The 17,656-nt window shown below is 43.4% G+C and overlaps 1 protein-coding gene across 2 annotated transcripts in view; it reads left to right on the top strand.

The window, feature by feature from the left end:
- Positions 1 to 17,656, top strand: part of EDAR (ectodysplasin A receptor) — a 72,073-nt gene that overhangs the window by 36,702 nt on the left and 17,715 nt on the right. For both annotated transcript variants that reach the window (XM_063393559.1, XM_063393558.1), the window contains exons 2-5: positions 9,240 to 9,308; positions 10,008 to 10,130; positions 11,191 to 11,372; positions 16,309 to 16,394. In XM_063393559.1, the coding sequence (XP_063249629.1) occupies positions 9,258 to 9,308; positions 10,008 to 10,130; positions 11,191 to 11,372; positions 16,309 to 16,394 (442 nt within the window). In that variant the 5' untranslated portion in view covers positions 9,240 to 9,257. The remainder of the gene's footprint in view (positions 1 to 9,239; positions 9,309 to 10,007; positions 10,131 to 11,190; positions 11,373 to 16,308; positions 16,395 to 17,656) is intronic.

Genomic DNA, 17,656 nt, shown 5'->3' with positions numbered 1-17,656 from the left:
AGGCTTGCCTTCCAGGGCATTATCTTGCCAACCTGAACTCCCCACTTCACCTCTGCTTTTGGGAGTGGTCACTGTCAGGTCAGCAGGTGACAAAGCTTGGTCTTCATATATTTCAGGGTGGCCTGCAGCATGTGCAATGGTTTCCAGTTACCTCAGCTCCCGGGTATCAAGGCTGAGGCAGCAGTGGGACCCATGGAAGGCAGACCCACACCTACCTGCAGCGAGCAGCCTCTGGATACCACTGGCCCCCTCTTTCAAGATGGGTGCTTGTAGCCTATTCTCTCTCCTGTAAAATCACAGTAGAGACACTGCACAAATTAAATGTGCAGTATGTCCGTGATAGGTAGTACTTGGCTCCTAAGTTCCCCTTGACAGGAAGCTTTAGTTCCTGATAAAGAGGGTACCATGGAATCCTTGGACTTTGATAAAACATTTGATATTCGTATGCCCAAAGAACACAAGACAGGTCCTAAATGTCACATCAAAAGAGCAATCACTGAATTGAAGACTCCTGCCTGGTCTCTCAAAACCAGTCTTATTTGAGTGAGTGTATTGGGTTGCAAGTTGCAATGACAAGTGGCTGAGCGTGCCATGCTGGAAAGCAATATCTGCTCCCAAACAGGCAGGGTGCAGTCACAGGCTGCTGCTTCATAGGAAGGAGGTAAAATGGTTCCTTCCACAAGCTGACACCTTGTGTGGCAAGGAGGTGGTGTCTCAAAGTTTCATGAGTCAATGGTAGTGTTGGGAGAATAGGCAAGGAGAGATAGGTGATGTCTTTTGTTAAACCAACTAACAGACCTAGAAAAAATAAACATTTCAAGCCTACTTTGTTCATCAGGTCCAAAAAACACCAGTAAAATCCATGGTAACTGCAAAGCAGAAGCAAGAATTCTTGGATCGTTGTTGTTATGCTAATAAATTCCTCCACATGAGAGAAAAAGGTGGTTAACACCTGTGGAGCATGGGGGGTGTTACCTGGGAACAAAGTGACAGGCTCCTGCAGAGAGGAGAAAAAAGGAGAAGGGGAGGAGAAAACAAAAAAAAAAGTCATTAGCACCTGTGTTGTATTTTTAAATATATTATTACATTTCTGGTATTTTGTAATTAACCCAAGTTAATTGTGAGCTGTTGGTTTGCATATTTCAGCCCAGAGGATAACCAGTTTAAAGCTAGCTTGCTACCTTGAAAGGCTCAGCTTGACATAGCCTACTAATGGGTTTATCAGATAAGGTACCACTAGGCTTAATGCACTCCTTAATTAGGAATGTAAACACCTTCATTAAAAAAGAAATGAGTGCCTCAGAGAAATTATGAAGAGATTTTATGATTATCGACTCAGAAAGTATTCCAACAGAGAAACCCCTTTCTCCCTCCTTCTCTAGGAACAGAGGTAGCAGACTTTGTGATTGCAACCCTACCAAGCATGATGACCATAGGGCTCCACTGCACTAGGACATTCCTGGAGTTTTGGGGCATCCTGGCTGAGCAGAGAGGTGCAGGACAGTCAGCCTCTCTGAAGATGTGTGTGTGTAAATAGACATGTTTGAGTACACACGCGTGCCTGCAAACACGCGGCTCCTGTCGCCATGTCCGTGTGGTGGGCTGGAGCTGCAGCTCTCCTTGGCCAAGGTGGTGGTTGTTCCTCCTCTTGCCTGCACACGTGGTGCTTGGCATAAGGAGCAGCCTCAGCAGGCTGTAGCTCGCCAGGACCCACAGATATGGGGGATTTGCTTGCTCAGGTGTGTTCCTCTGCCCAGCACCGGGACTGGGAGCTGCGTGTTGGCCTCTGTGTCCCATGTCCTCACTGAAGCCGTGTGCCCATGAGCTGGGTGGGTGATGGGGCACACGGGGGGCTGCTCCCACGGACCATGCAAGCCCTGGCTGGTGCTCCAGGCCCTGTGCCGTGCCCTGCAGCCGCCGCTCCCCCTGGGCACCCAGCACGGCGCCTGCTCGCTGTGTGGCCCCTGTTCCCAGCACAGAGCTTCCCCTCCCTCTGCTCTGTCTCCCTGCTCTTCCCAACAATGGTGGCCCGGGCAGCTTGGGATGTAGCTTTGAATTTAAAAGCAGCCAGCCTTTAGTTTACAAAAATAATAAGTTCCCTTCAAACACAGTTATGTGAAAAGTAGAATAATAAAAATCTTAATGTTTGTTGGCAGCATACGTATCCCTTTGTCTGTAAGACAGAGGCCCATTGACAGACGAGGCTTTTCTGGGACTAACATCAAGTACCAAAGTATACACGGCCATGACATAATACTGCCTCCATTACCTTTGCCAGACAGTGAAACTGCTGCACCATTGTTTAATGCACTTGTACAAGGAAGGACAATTTGTGGCCAGACCCTCCTGATAACATCCTGCCCCATGCAGGGACCTGCCCTGCAGTACCTCCAGAGGCACCACCATGTTCTGCTGCATCTCCCTCCCACTGCACCCCAGCTGCTATTCTCTGTGCCTGTCAGATGCAGTAATTCAGATGTTTTCATGTAAACCATGGAAAAAACAGCTCTGTGTGTTGACCTCTCTAACAATATTTGGCTTTTAGTTAAGAAATGCAAATTAACTGTAGAGCTAAGAACAGACACTATTTGTTGAATGGTCACCATGGGACTTTTATTCTATTTACAATTTCAATAAATTCTGTCAATGGTCACTGCAGGATTTCACCTCAGTTTCTTCTGGTAAAGTATTTCTAAATTTCATCCATTATTGTATTTAAAGGATGACAGGGTCTGCACTGTAGTGAAAATCATCTGCTTCCCAAATCTTATGATCTTTGAAGGTAATCAACAGCTCCCAGGAACAGACCCTGAGACATGGAAGCAAAGTGTGAGCTCAAATCCTTATTGGTTCAAATAATGAAAAACAAGACTCAGACTGTTCTTACTATGTTGTCATCTAGAAGAGTAAAGCACAGGGAAAAGAAAAATGTGTTAGAAAGGCACCATCATTGCTTTGGTAGTTTGTATTTTCCTAATAAGCTTTTAATTTTCTGCTCCAAATGGAAAGCAATACTTGTCTCAGGAGAGCTCCTGAATCTAAATTGTTTCCATATCAGCAGTTTTACCTTGCCCCTGGAACCAAAATTCCAAAAACAAGTTTCCTGTCCCTTGGGTAGGAGTGGCTAGGGAAACTTCTTAGGAAATGGTGATGGAGAAAGCACTGAGCAGATGTGGCACTGAGACAATCCATCAGACAGTGAATGACTGTGTTGTTGCTCATTAATTCTCATCTTAGAAGTATTAGGCTGGGAAGTCTAGGATGTTCACTTGCAATTTTTCATGGTGATGTAAGATCCATCTTCCCACCATTTCCATGGAAATCTTGGATGTCCTCTGGCAGTTGAGAGCTGGCAGCAGGGTGAGCTCACCTGGGTGGTGGAGCAGGAGATCTGCTGGGGAGGATGGGGTGCAGCCCTGATGTGCCCCCAGCACCACCACCCTTGCCAGTGCTTCTCAAAAGAAAAGCCCAAGCCAGAAGAAATAATATGACTATTGTAGCACTTTCTAGCAGACATTAGGAAGAGCTGAAAATAATCAGACAGTCTTAATGGAAATCACTTTAGAAAACAAGCAGAGGTGGAAAGCAAGCCTGAGGAGAATCCTTCTGGGGACTGGCCAAACCATTCAAGAATTTTTTCTCCATTATATATATATACATATATATATGTGTGTGTGTGTGTGTGAAAAATACAAGGTTTCTGGGGTTTTTCACTTAATTATGCAGCAGGACACACCACAGATTTGTTGATTTTTTTATTATTTATTGTAAAACACCAATAAGAAAGCAAAAGAGCCTATGTAATTTCTCCTAGGATCAGGGCAGCCTTTTGACTAGGAGAGATGCAAATCCCTGCTCACATTTTTGCCCTAATATTTTGTTTAAATATTAAATATTAAATATTTTGTATAAAGCAGCACCAACTGCAGTAGCCTCCATGGTAGGAGATTATGAGTGCCTTTTCCCTACAGTATCACTTCCCCACCAAAACACCAGTCTGTCTAGCATGAACACCACTGATGTGGATGTGTCATGGTGGCAGGTTGCAAGATGAATTAATTACCATTTTCCTGCCTCAAAAATCCATCTTATGCTCACATCCCTCTCATTTCCACGAGTGGCTTGGGGCAGCACTGAGAGGAGTTGCCTGTGAGCCATGTGTCTTGGGAGGACTTTGGAGCAGGAATGGAGACCACAGTGGTCCTCCAGCAGTCCCAGCCCTGCAGGGTTAGGTTTTGGAGGGATGCTGCTGGCAGGTAAAACCAATGTCAGCCCAGGAGAGAGGCCAAGCCAGCAACAAGGGGGCTGGGGCACAGCTGGCTTGGTACCAGCCAACAGTGTGTGCACTACAGGAAAGCCCAGGGTCCTCTCAGACCTTGTCAATGCCCTCTTTCTGCAGAAATGTGTCAGTCGTGCCAAGTGTGTTAGAAAAGCCTTTCCTTCTTTCCTACTTTTGCTTTGTTCCTGCACAGTTGCGTCTTTTCCCCCCAAAAACCTCTTCATAAAGTTGATGGGCCTCCAACCTGAGAGCCGATACTGTCTTTATGTAAGGTGAAAAAACAGGTTCGAATATCAACTTCAAGATGTAGTTTCCAAATAAATAAGTCTATAGGAGATGGATGGCTTTTCATTAGGTTTGATTGTCCCCAGGTGCTCAACAGACAGTGCCCCCATTAACAAATTAAAGAATCTTTTGTCTCCTCTTGTCAATACTGCTCCCACTGGAAAAAGTCTTGTTTCTGTGCCCGATCAATCAATTATTTTTCTGACAGGGTTGCCAGATCACAGGGCAATTAAAGTTTTATATGTAGCTTGGGCTGTTCTCACTGCCTTTTGATGTTTCAGGTGAAAAGGGAGAATTGAGTTGTATCATTTTAGCACTTTTTACATCTCTCTGAAGAAATTCTTAAGGTATTTGCAAGGTCAAAGTGATAAAGAACCAGTGGAAAACAGTATAGTCAGTGTTGTCGTGCAAATGTAATCATGTTCCGCACAATATTTTTTCACAACAATGCAAACTGTAATTAAAGCTGCAAAATAGTTTTCTTCCATCATCTCTGTGTTTCCATTTACTTCTAATTTGCTGAGTTTATTCCATCCTTGAGCATGCAGTGCCATCATTGTCATTCAGTGAAGGGCTTCCCGCCTGAAAGCAAAACTCTGACTGCATTTTTTTTCAGAAGTCTGGAGCCAGACTGAACTCTGCTGCTGAACTCTGAAGTCTGTGAGGCCCTGCAGTGAGGATTATATGCTTATCTCAGTTAAGAAGGATTTAGCACCATCAGGAGCATACAGAGATTGTCTACTGAGCTCATGCAAAAAACTGTGATTATCTGTGGAAAAGATGGTTTGTGAGGTTCTTCCCATAAACCCTGGGAACTTGGGGAAGGTGCTGGGTTTGCTGGTGGCCCTGTGAAGGACATGAAATGTGCCCACCTTTATTTATATGAAAGCCTTTGTCTTGCATTCTGCTGTTGTTAGGTCTTGGATATGGATTGATGATTGATATCAATTTGCCAGCTCCTTAGGGATTATGTTCCTAGCCACAGACCTGATAACCAAACTGCTGCTTAGGAACCTCCTGAAAAGAAATGTGTAAAGGCCTATTGGAACTGGCGAAGTTGTTTGAGACGGTGGTTGTGCTTTTCCTTCTCACAAGGTTGTTTTCTGTCCTTGAAGTATGTCTTTGTCAATGATGAAACTAAAGCGATATAGAGATACGAAAAAGTCCCTATCTGTCTACATGAAAAACATTTCTGTGCTTCAATCCATGTGTTTGTTTTCCTCCTTTTTTCAACTGTTTTTTAAAAACCCAAAAAGTCTATGGTAGGAAATTATTTTTCCACTCTGTTACTTACTGAAGCCAGAGAATTAGAAGAACATGCAAGGTCATCCATTGAAAGCTGTCAGATTTAGCTTAGTCCACTAGTGTGGTAACCTCATTTGTTTGCACATTTCATATATGTACTCTGATTATAATCATGGAAACTGTAAATAAATCATGGCAGTGCTACCTAATAATCTAAGTAAATCATCAAATTCAAAGGCTAACTACAATGAATGATGCTTTTTCTTGTTTAGACAATATGAACTAAGAATTTTCTACCTGATAGTTTATTTATTTGCTTGGTTTTTTATCTGTTTGTATCTACCAGTTTTTAATAGGAAACCACAGGGACTATATGGAATGATTTTTGGTCTGAGGAGAGAAATATTTGAGTAACAGGGTCCCAGTCATCTCTTTTTTTCTATTCCCCAACTTTCTGCCTTGCATCTACAGGAAAGTAGCTGAGACAGGGAATCTCTAGCATTTCTTGCTGTGGTTGCCACTGGGAAAATAGTCTTCCTTTTCCTGTCCTGTTACGTGTATATTCTTACCAGCTATTAACGAATATGCCCAAAGGACAAATATAGCTGTAATTAGCAACCCCCGCTAGTCATGATGAGACTTGCTGAATGTTGCACACCTGATCCACAAAGACACTGTCTGTGTTTTACACCTCCTCTCTGGAGACACCCACACGTCCCAAACAAAAACACAAATCAGGATCTCTGCAGGGCTTGGCAGACAAGCAGCCGGAGATCCCGAATTCCTCAGCAGTGATACCGGAGCCCCAGCACAAAGTACACCTCCAGCTCCTTCCTGCTCACTGCTTCTTGCCATCCCACAGGAGAAGGTCATTTGCTTCAGCTGAAAGAGAACAATTCATTAAGAATTAATTTCTTTTAATGGTTAGGGGCCATCATGTCTGGTCACTCTTTTTCCTGCCTCTTAGCAGAAGCTGGCTGGTTGAATGTGTCTTCATAGGTGTGAGCTGGAAACAAAAGCGATCTTGGGACTAGAAGACCCCTTGTTGTGTGGATGGGATTAATGAATGACAGGGAGCATGGTGCAGATAGAACTTACCATGCCTGAAAACTGACAGCCGGCCCAAGAGCAGCCTGGCATATCTTGGTAGATACCTTCAGGTATCTCCCCAGCTGAGTAACTACCTGTGGCCCTACTGCCAGAAACCTCCTTCATCTCCCTCCTCCCACCCCCATGTTCACTCATGTGTTATAAAATAAGTGTTTTGAGTTTTAACACCAAAGGAGGAAAAACCCCAAACAAACAAACAAATAAAACCAACAGAAATAACACAGCCAACTTATGGCAGTGTACTTGAATAGGAGGATGAATACCAAAATTTAATTTTTTTGATATTGCAATTTGTGGGAAAAGTCTCCCCTGGAGTTCTAATCTAGCACTTTGAAATGGCTTTTTCCAGTTAAAAGAAGTATTTCCCATATGCTTGACATATTGCTGCATAAAATGAAGGAAAGCAGGGGGAAAAAATGTTTACATACAAAATATACCCCACATGCATATTTATATTAAGAGAGAGAAAAATATTTTTATTTATGCATGCATAACTTGACACTTTCAACATTTTCTGCAAATAAATGCCAAATGATTGTATTGAACATTAGTGGGCTATACTCCTTCATTTCCATTTTTCAAATCTGGCTGTGATTGCATACAAGTACCTCAAACAGTGAACATCTGGGTGGCTTGAAAGCAACTGAATGGAGCGTGGTTTTGCTGTAAGATATACTCTGACTGTAAAGTTACAGATTCAAGATTTACCGATGAAAGTTTTGGTTCTGAGCAGCCTCAGACCAGATTTATAATAAATGTGATAATTTAGCAGTATCAGTGGGGCCTTAATAATATTAATATCTAAGGTCTAACAAACTCTTTTCTACTTAGGGTACAGCTTAACATGCACATGCATTAAGACAATATCCTTGGAACTTTTCCAGGCAACTGCACTGCCACAGACAAAACCTTCATCCGACTTCATGTTTGACACTTTATACAATGGAATTACTATTTTCCATCTCTTACCTCCTGATTTAGGACAATTTATCTCTGAATCCCCTTTGTTTCTAGGTTTCAAAGCATAATTTCCTGCACAAACGAATATACTCATAATTCAGGTTGTCCACCCACCCACCCAGTTACCTGTCTCAGCTAGCCCAATTGCTGGAAGGAATATATAAAGCAAGTTCATAGCTTGATGCTGGAGTGATATAATCTTTGCTTAATCTACTTAGTGTTTAAAAATGTGAATGTTAGCAGCTATCTCAAATACTAGAGCGCTGCTCTCGTGTAAGCTGTATGCTCAAATGTAGCACAAAGCAGTAATTGTATTCTTCTGGGAGGCTAAAAGTCTCCCAGCTCTGAGACACGGAAAATTGAAAGAGCAGTTTACCTCTGCTAGGACCAAAATGTTGCAACTGTATCTCAAACATTTTGCAATTTGAAGCTCTAAAACCCTCAGGGCATATTATGTGCTATAACAATATCAGTAAATAGGTTATGTCAGGCTAAAAAAAAACCAAATGGAATTGTGCCTCTTTTCCTGTCTCTTTTTTTTTTACCTTAGAAAGAAATCTAGTACTTGAATATGGAACATTAGCTCTTCTTCAAATTAATAATTTTAAGAAACTAAATAAATGAGCGCATGTGTTTGCAACATTGATTTCAGCCTTTCTTTCTCCCAACTGTTTTAATAGCTTTTTGGATCATAAGGCTCCTTCCTTGGGTTTAATTTCTTAAATTTGCAGTTTGCTTATCAAGAACAAAAAGTAGCTGATGCTTCCTAAAGAAAGGAAAGCAGCTCTGGGCTTTCTCAGAGCATCCACAGGAGCCAGCAAGGGAAGTGCAGCCTGGTGTTCTGACTGCCCACTCTGCTTGCCACTGGATCACTCCCTGGCCCTGCTTTGGCTGCTCCACACAGATCGTTCCCAGACAAACCTGATGGAGCGTGGTCAAACACCAACTGGTGTGGACACAAGCCAGGCTGCTGATCTCCAGCCCTTCCTCATTTAGTGGTCAGGATGCTCATTTAGTGGTCAGCCCTCCATTCCTCGTGGGGGGATTTCTCAGCAAGCCAAGAGGTGCCAGGATTCAGATTTGGTTCCTCATCTTTCACAGATTTTTTTAAATATGGCAAGACTGGATTGCCTCCTGCCATTATCTTCTCAAAGAGAGGGAAGAGATGTGTGGTAAGGGTGTGTGGTGTCTGTGTGTGTGCACAACTGCACGTGCACATCTCTCCCTGTCTTTGTTCAGACCTCTGGGCATTGCTCCCATCTAACCTTTGTTCTGCTTATGAGCCCTTGTGTTCTTATTTTGGCAACACACACAAATATTTACTCATGTTCATAAACAATCACCAATTCTGTCTTTTCAGGTAAAATACCAAGAGAGCATGGCTCACCTGGGTGAACACAGATGGACTCACGTGTTCCCTTTCCTGATGGTAGGTATTTCTGTGTGTACATGTCTCTCTAGTGTGAAAGATAACAGGGTTCTGCTTGGGTTATTCATAACCACCTGTGAATTGTGGCAGAGCTACACATGACCTAGGGACTGAACCTCAATGCCGTGATGGTTCTCATTCCATAAAACACCTGAGAATGTGCTGTTTAAACTGTGGCTGCTAGGGAGAAAGGGGAAGAAGGACCCAGGATGGAGCAGGGACAGAAGGTGCTGGAAGAGCCCATTAGCCTGGGTGTCACATGAAGCACAGCCCTGTTGTGGTTGAGGCCCAAGGCAGTGCATTATTTCTGGCTGTTATAGCTGTCCCTTGCAGTCACGTTTATGAAGGCTCATTAGAGCTGGGAGTGATGAGGGTGTGAACTCAGGCATTTGCATGTGCAGGAGAGCATGTGAGTTAACAGGTCAGGAACTGTGCCCTTCAGTGTTTTAAGGAGTGGCAGTGCCAACAAGCATTAATGTCAGTCTCTGAGAAACTCTTGGAGGTACCAGATTGCTGCAACCTGCGTCTGCTTCCATTTAAATAGTGTCGCCACTTCTGCCTCTGAGCTTTAGGGGTGCTTCACACTGCATTGCTGGCCCTGCTGCCTGTTGAGCACAGCAGCTGTGCAAGGGGAGGGGTGAGGCATGGAGGAGGGTGGCAGTGGAGGTGACAGTGCTCTGGAATGCTCTCTGGTGACAGGTGTCCCTGGTGTACTCCGCCGGTGCCGAATACTCCAACTGCGGGGAGAACGAGTACTACAACCAGACCACCGGCATGTGCCAGGACTGCCCCAAGTGCGAGCCGGGTGAAGAGCCTTACATGGTAATTTCATCTGCTGCTGCTGCTCCTGGGGGGAACATATCAAGCACCAAATGCAAAAACCCAGATGCTTTGTTATGTGGACGTAATGGGTAGGAAAGGAAGTGGGGAGGTTCTCACACCTCCAAGTGTGCCGAGGGAGCGAGGCGTCTTGCAATGCCAGCAATCCACATCCAGGAGCAGCCTGTTAAAAAGGATACTGTGAAAACTGAAAGGTACAAGTTCCATACACAGTCTCTGCCAGTCTGTTCTCATCTCAGTAGTTATTTAGAATCTGATGCTGACATTCCAACAAAGTGATAAATCGGTCAGTCTGGTCTATTTGCTGGCCCCTCACATTGACAAGTTAATTTTGCTTTCCCACTAAGATATTTTGGCACTCGAGGAACTTGGATGTTTCTGCAATATTTTAAATTGCGGTTCCTAAGTTATCATTTGATTTACAGCAGATAATTGTTGCTTATTAAAAAAAATAAATTACTGAAATCCTGTTTGGTTTTAATGGGATAAACATCCTAGTGCAAGCATTTCACACAGTTGCTAGTCCTGGACAAGTATGTTTGAATAATAACCAGTTTGCTTTAGTTTTATTTAATCTAGATGTAATGTTCAGCTGGGACATGTGAGTTCAGAGGTTACAAAATCTTATCCAAACATTGCTTTTTGGGCTGTTCCCTCTGGGGTCTCCTAGCCTGAAACTGCTGACAGCTCTGCTGCAGCTGTTTCTCCTGCAGGAGTCTTCTCTATTCTTCCATTTTCAGTTCACTTCCTACCCAAGCAGCAGCTGAAACTGGCTTCCACAATTTGCTGGGCTATGATAGCAGTAGTGTGGGGGGCCACTTACAAGCAGTATGAAGCTGCAGTTCCCCTTCTCCCTCTCCAGCACACAGCATGCTGGACCCTTACATCCCTGCATGGTCTTTAGGATAGACACTAACAGGCCAAATGAAAGACTCCTGTCCCTTTGTGCTGCAAAGCCAGTGGGGCAGGCTGTGAACCTTCTCTTTGGCTGGAAGCTGGTGTGCAGCAGGAGACTGCTTTGAGTGACTGTGTGTTGTTGCAGACGTGTGGCTACGGCACCAAAGATGAGGACTACAGCTGCGTGCCCTGCCCTTCGGAGAAGTTTTCCAAAGGAGGGTACCAGATATGCAGGCGGCACAAGGACTGCGAGGGCTTTTTTCGAGCCACGGTCATGACACCTGGGGATCAGGAGAATGATGCAGAGTGTGGCCCTTGTCTCCCAGGGTAAGGACTTATCCACAGGCCCTTCCTCTACCCAAGGCGCTGGGGAGTACTTTCCTAATGTCAAAATCTCTGACAGCCTCTCCATGTCAAAGCTGACTGTAGGCGCAATCCTGGTAAATTATGCTTTTTCATCTCTGCTAAAACAGTACATTTAAATGTTTCAAAAGCATTGGTGAGTTTAATAAACACAGAATCATAAAATAACTAGGCCTGGAAGGGACCCTGAAGAAGATGTTTTTAATCTTACTGAATTCTCACTGAAGAAATACCTGTTTGGAACAACAAAAAACCTTTTTTTCTTACTAGACATGGAAAGGGAACAAGCAGGGGTGTGCAGTGCCATTTTAAAGAAGAAAAGAAAGAAAGAAAGCCCAAAGAAGTCCAGCTTGGCCTCCAGCTGTAGCTTCAAAGGGCCACCTTCTAAGTCCTGCTTCCTACTTATGAGTTGCATGACAGCACCTTAAATACCCTGTAGGGTCTATGCTGGCACTACAGCATGTTTAGGGGCACAAAATATCTCCTCTCCAGATGTGAACAGCTGGCACATTTGTCAGTAGTTGACAGTATTAGCTAACATAGCTGTTCAGTGAGATTTACCAAGGCATTTTAGTCTCTGGGGTCCTTTCTACACAGCAGAATGGAGTCTAAGGAGCTGTTAATGTAGTGTGTGTAGTGTTGTTCAGAGTCAAGTTTCAGGGTTGGCTGAAGAGGCTTAAAATAGGTGCTGTTTATTAACCCCATCTTCGTTATGGTCTCTTACACTTGATATAATTCTGATAATAATAGTGAGAAGGAAATTGCTACATTGGATATGTATATCCTTGACAATATCACATCTGAAAACCCAAGGATATATTTGCACTCTTGATGTTTTTTTGTAGGGTGAATAAATACTCTAAAATACAACGTCACCTTACATACCTTTTCAGCTTCTACCACTATTTCTCCTTGTTTTAGAGAGTAATTCCTTCTGACATTTGGCTTTTGTGCAGTTTGCAGATGCTGTATAACCCACACTCCCTGTAGCATAGGAAGCCCTGTTAAAAGAGGCCCTGCAAGCTTCCAGGTTTATTTTATCAGTGAGTCTATGTGAAATTTTCACAGTTTACAAATAAAGAGAAGGACTTTTCTAGCTGCCAGCCAAACAGACTGATGCTATGACCTGAAAAAACTCCCTCTTGACTTCCACCCATAGATCATAAAGAGCAAGAAACTTAAATAGTGGTCACAGTTGCTATTTTGCAATTTTTGTCAGGACTAATGAGGTCACCCAGGTGGGAGCAGGGTGCTGGCTGAAAATAATCAGCTTGCACAGCTGGTGCTTGGGGGAGCTCTCAAAGCCTGGTGTTTGCACAGGTGTAGCCTGTAGCAGAAACTGCTCTGCCGAATCTGGCTGTGTGCCGCCCCTCCTGCAGCGCTCGGGCCGGGATTGTTTGGCAAAGCCAGCAGTTAGGGAGAAACACCCTCTCTCAGCCCAAGCTTGAGTAGATGGAATGCTCAAGATAAACTAAATGTGAGCTGAAACCAGCTCTGAAGCTGCTCTGACTCCTCATGCTACTTAGAGTCCTCAGAGTTTGCTCCCGTGTGCTGGTGGGGGAAATGCAGACCCTGTGTGTCAGAGCAGAAAGCTGGTGAGTAGCTGATTGTCCTTATTGTCCCCTGTCCCACAGGGACAGCCAGGTACCAGGGTGAGTGGCAGCTGGCAGGGTGCTCCCTTGCCTGGGCAGTAAACCTCAGAGAGCCCCTGAGTGCACGTGAGGGATAAAAGCAAGGTTTCCATTTTCAGAGGACTGCTTCCATCCCACACTGCACACCTGCCCAAGGTAACAGCCCAGGTGCTGCTGTTTGCACTTAGGGACATCTCATCCCTTTGCTATTTTTCACCAGCTCAGTAAAGAAGCCTGAGGAAAAGATGAGCATATGGCACGTTCTGTATTAAAGTTTTCAGACAAAATACTACTGAACTGGGAGCCTTTTTCAGTGGTTACAAGAGCCATCCTCTGTACTTTATCCTAAAATTACTGCTGGATAATTATATATTTTTCCTTTTATTTTCTTTTTTTCACTATTACTGATGACCAGTTTTAGGGAAGAAGGCAGTACAAGAGGAGAGGTCATCTCTTTGGTACCTTTCCTCTTGTACCAAAGAAGTCCTCTTTCGTACAGGAGGGGAGGACATCCACTGCTTCTTTGTGTTCCCTCTCGTATAAAATAAAAACAACACTGCCATGCTCACAAGAAGTGTGCAAGATGTAAGATTTAAAGGCTTAATTCCATCAAATTTGTGATCCTCAGAACCAAGGCCCTGTTGCCAGTGAACTCTAGAGGTACCTAGATTGAACCTCCTGGTACACTGCAGGCTTTGTCCTCTGCTCCCCTCCAGAAGCTCTTCCATCATGCCAAATAGGGGAGGTTAAGAACACGGAAATTAGGTGTGACTCAGACTGTTTCCCTCATGGGGTGATCCATTAGGTGTTCCTGGAGTGTGACTGAGGTCACAGCTGACTACAAGCAGCAATGGCAGGGCAGAGCAAGGGTCTCTCTAGTCTGGTCATCTCCATTCAGTAATGGCCATGAGGAGTAAGAAAAAAGTCAAGAATTAATAATGCATATCCCTTATGCTGTCCCAGCTCCTATTTTCAGCCTGGGGTAAGTCTCCAGTCACCTCACAAGATGGAATTGCAATGGGATCATTTTCTTTTTAGATGCAGTCAGAAATGCCTCTGTTACTGACACTTCCCCATTTCATGCATTTGTCCATGGCTCCAGCAAATGCAGGATCAGTTCTCTGAGGGGTTTTAAGAGAAGGAGTGAACGCTCCTTTGTTTTCTGCATGAAAAGGTTTAGCCAGTGAATTTCTAATGAAACTAAGTCCCCCCCTTGCTGTTCTGGGTAAGGCAGCAGATGCCTCCAGCAAGGATGCTCCTCCTTGCTGTCTCTCTGCAGGCTGTCCCCTGCCTAGAACAGCACCCACCCCTCTCTGCCTCCTGCCCCAGTCCCAGGCTCCCTGTTCCTGTGGGAGCACAGGCCTAAACCCGGGTCCAAGTCCCTGAGTCTGGAATGACACCACCAAGGTTAGCCCAAGATAAGCCACTATGGTGTCAAGCAAGAAAACAAGTCCATTTTTCAGTCTAGCCTCTATTTTTGGGGTTTGGCCTCCAAATCTGAGCTTGGCAGGTGTCAAGGAAAGAAAGACTAAATATCATAGTAATGATAGAGTAATATGGAAGAGTAATACTGTGAAAATTCATTTTGTCATTAGTGGGTCACTCCTCCATAGCTGGTGATATAAAGCTATCACATATTTCCAACATTACCTTTGATATCTGGTGCATTGAAAAGTCACCAGAAACATAAATCTGTTGCTGGTACTTCGTGGGTGTGAGTCACTAATGCTTGCAACTGCAGAGTTTCCTGCTCATGTGAGTGAATGGTTGCCTTCCATGAGTGTCCTCTGCAGTTTTCTTTACATATCTTCCATCATTCTGCATTGTGGTGAAAACCAAGAGTTATTCCACCAGCTTGATTTAATTAAGTGTCAGAAGGACTGTTTGTCTTTCCTAAACCAACACAGCTATTAGACTGTGGGTCCTAACTGTCCTGTGTTTTTCTTCGTAGATTTATATGTATCTTTGGGTTTCCACTCTTTTGTTTTGTGGTTTGGCAGCCTTTTCCTGTGTATTTATTAACTGTTTTACAACCTGAAATTATGTAGGCCCCCATAAGAGAGGAAGGATGAAGTTTTGCTCCTGACAGAATGGTAGAGTGACACATGAGGCACAAGAGATATTTGAAGGAAGAAGTGAGGGTGAATCTTTTAGAACCAGTAAAAAAGAAATGAGGAACATGTGTAGTTCCCCTGCTCTCGGAGTTTCCTCCAGACCCTGTCTCCCCTTTGCATCTCTGTGTATTCCATTTCCTGTACTTATATCTCTTATTTGCCATTCATTAATACACCAACTGATTTTGAGGGATGGTTTCAGCAGTGATTTCCTAACAATGCATACATTTTCCAGAAAAAAACCCCCTACTTCACATGCATAGGCAGGTACATAAGAGCAGAAAACAGATCCCCAGTTGCATAAAATGTTTGTCGTGTTGAGTTCCTGTGTACACAGAATAGATTATGAATTTATTCATATCTTCATTAAAATATGTAGTGATTTACAAGTGATTTGTAAAGACATATCTGTAACATCAACAGTATGATGTTACATCAACATATGTATGATTCTCATGCAATTGCTCATTAGGGTGCATGTGGATCCAGCTCCTGAGTAGCCAATTACCTTATTTCAACACTAACTTTATTAGCAGCCCAGAAGTTCAAATTTTGAAAACCTTTCCTTCACACTGTAATTCCACTATCAAGGACTGATTTATACACAATACAGCAAGGAAATAAAAAAAACAACCCAAACCTGTAAAACCTAATCTGTCTTGCCCTGTGAGGGTGGTGTTTTCCTGTATTTTTTTATTATGATCTGCTCATATTTAGTTCTAAGATTACAGAGATTGTTCTTACAGTGTTTGGCAGTGAAATTAGCCAACCATATCCAACTGGTGGTCTTGCTTGAAAGACTACTGCTTCAAAAAACTGCATTCTCTTATTTTGAAAAATCTTATTTCAGGGCATGCTGTAAACTGCAGCTTGAACTCAGCAGGGAGACTAATGTTGTTTTAGGCGATGTTACCACTTCTTGTCATGTCTAGATGTTTGATTAATTACATTTTGGAAGGAAAGGAAGAAGAGAAACACAGTCTCTATTCAGGCAATTAAAAAAAAAAAAAAGAGAGAGAATAATCTTTGCCCCAGATTCCTTATAAAAGTTTTTTTTAAATGATTTTATCTCCATATAATTGTTTGCTGCTGAACCATGTTCAGTCATATTATATTAACTTGTGCTGTTTTGCCTCTTCTTGCCCTTCTCTGCAGTTACTACATGCTGGAGAACAGACCTCGGAACATCTACGGGATGGTTTGCTACTCATGCCTGCTGGCACCTCCCAACACCAAGGAATGTAAGTGTTCTGATGTTCCTATGCATTTCCTCTGGTTTTGACTCAAAATCATCTGGAAGCTCAATGTGAAATTTTTCAGTGATGATAATTATGTTCAAACAATAAACCCAGCTCCAGTTAAGCAATTCCTGCTTCCAGCTAGCCTTGCCAGCTAAGGGAGGGAATGCTTATCATTTGAGGAAAAATCAGAATCTTTGATTTTAGGATCCACTATTGCCCATTTGTTCTCTAGTATTTATCTGTTAAGATATCCCATGCAGGACTTATTAGGGTTACTTAACCAGTAGGTCCAGGAAATCCCATGTCTGTGTAGTTTTTTTACCTGAGTGAACTTCACGGTTCACCTGTGAAGAAAACACGGGACAATTTGTGGGTTTGCAATTTGTAGGATTAATTTGTCAGAGTAACCTTTTCTTATCCTTTGGTTGCAAGGTGATTCAAGGGTTGAGATTGACATCTGGTGGTCAGCACTGATAAGAGAACTCGTTCTGTAGATTTCATTGACAAAAGGCTCTGTAGTTTGCTGATTGAAGAAATCATGTATGAATGTGTGTGTGAAACCCTAGGGGTACCTCTTTGTTTGCATACCATGTACGTGCAATGGCTTTTCCATCCTCATGCCATGGGGAGGACAGACAGCTCACACCAGCACTGTCCTGCAGGGGCAACCCCCAGAAAACTGCTCTCTCCTTTAGGGAGCAAAGAAAGTGAGAAAAAGAAAAGGAAAAATGAGGCTCTCTCTGAATAACCAAATGAGTTTGACACCCCTCAGAGAATCTGGAGAAGATCAGGACAAAAACACAGACAGAAAAAATGAGCAGTTCCCCAGCAGAACTTGATGACTCTAAAACCAAAATCTTATCCATGTTCTCCTCTTTTAGAAATCTTCATCATGAAAAGGAATTGCAATGTTTTGTCTGCTTAATTTGAAAGCAGGGGTTGAAAGTCCCAGAGCATTTATTTATGTACATAAATAGCAATTGCTTTGTTCAGATGCTGCAGAAATGTGTATCACTGGTGCTCTGGGAGTCACTTTAAAGGAGGATAGGACATGAACCTCTCCCACCTTTCCTACAGTCTTGGAGCTGAGAGGAGCCAGGGGATGATCACCACCTCAGAGAGCTCCTGGTGTGCAATAGCAGCCCAGAAGCTCCCCCTGAGCTGCAATTTTTAGCGTGATAGACACAAGAATAAATATGTATTATCTTTGTGAGAAATTTAGGCAGGTGCATAAACCAACAAATCGATTGGGTACTAAAATA

Source organism: Prinia subflava, chromosome 3 (assembly GCF_021018805.1).
Source record: "Prinia subflava isolate CZ2003 ecotype Zambia chromosome 3, Cam_Psub_1.2, whole genome shotgun sequence".
In the NCBI taxonomy this organism is placed as follows: domain Eukaryota; kingdom Metazoa; phylum Chordata; class Aves; order Passeriformes; family Cisticolidae; genus Prinia; species Prinia subflava.
This window is presented reverse-complemented; position numbering and strand designations above follow the sequence as displayed.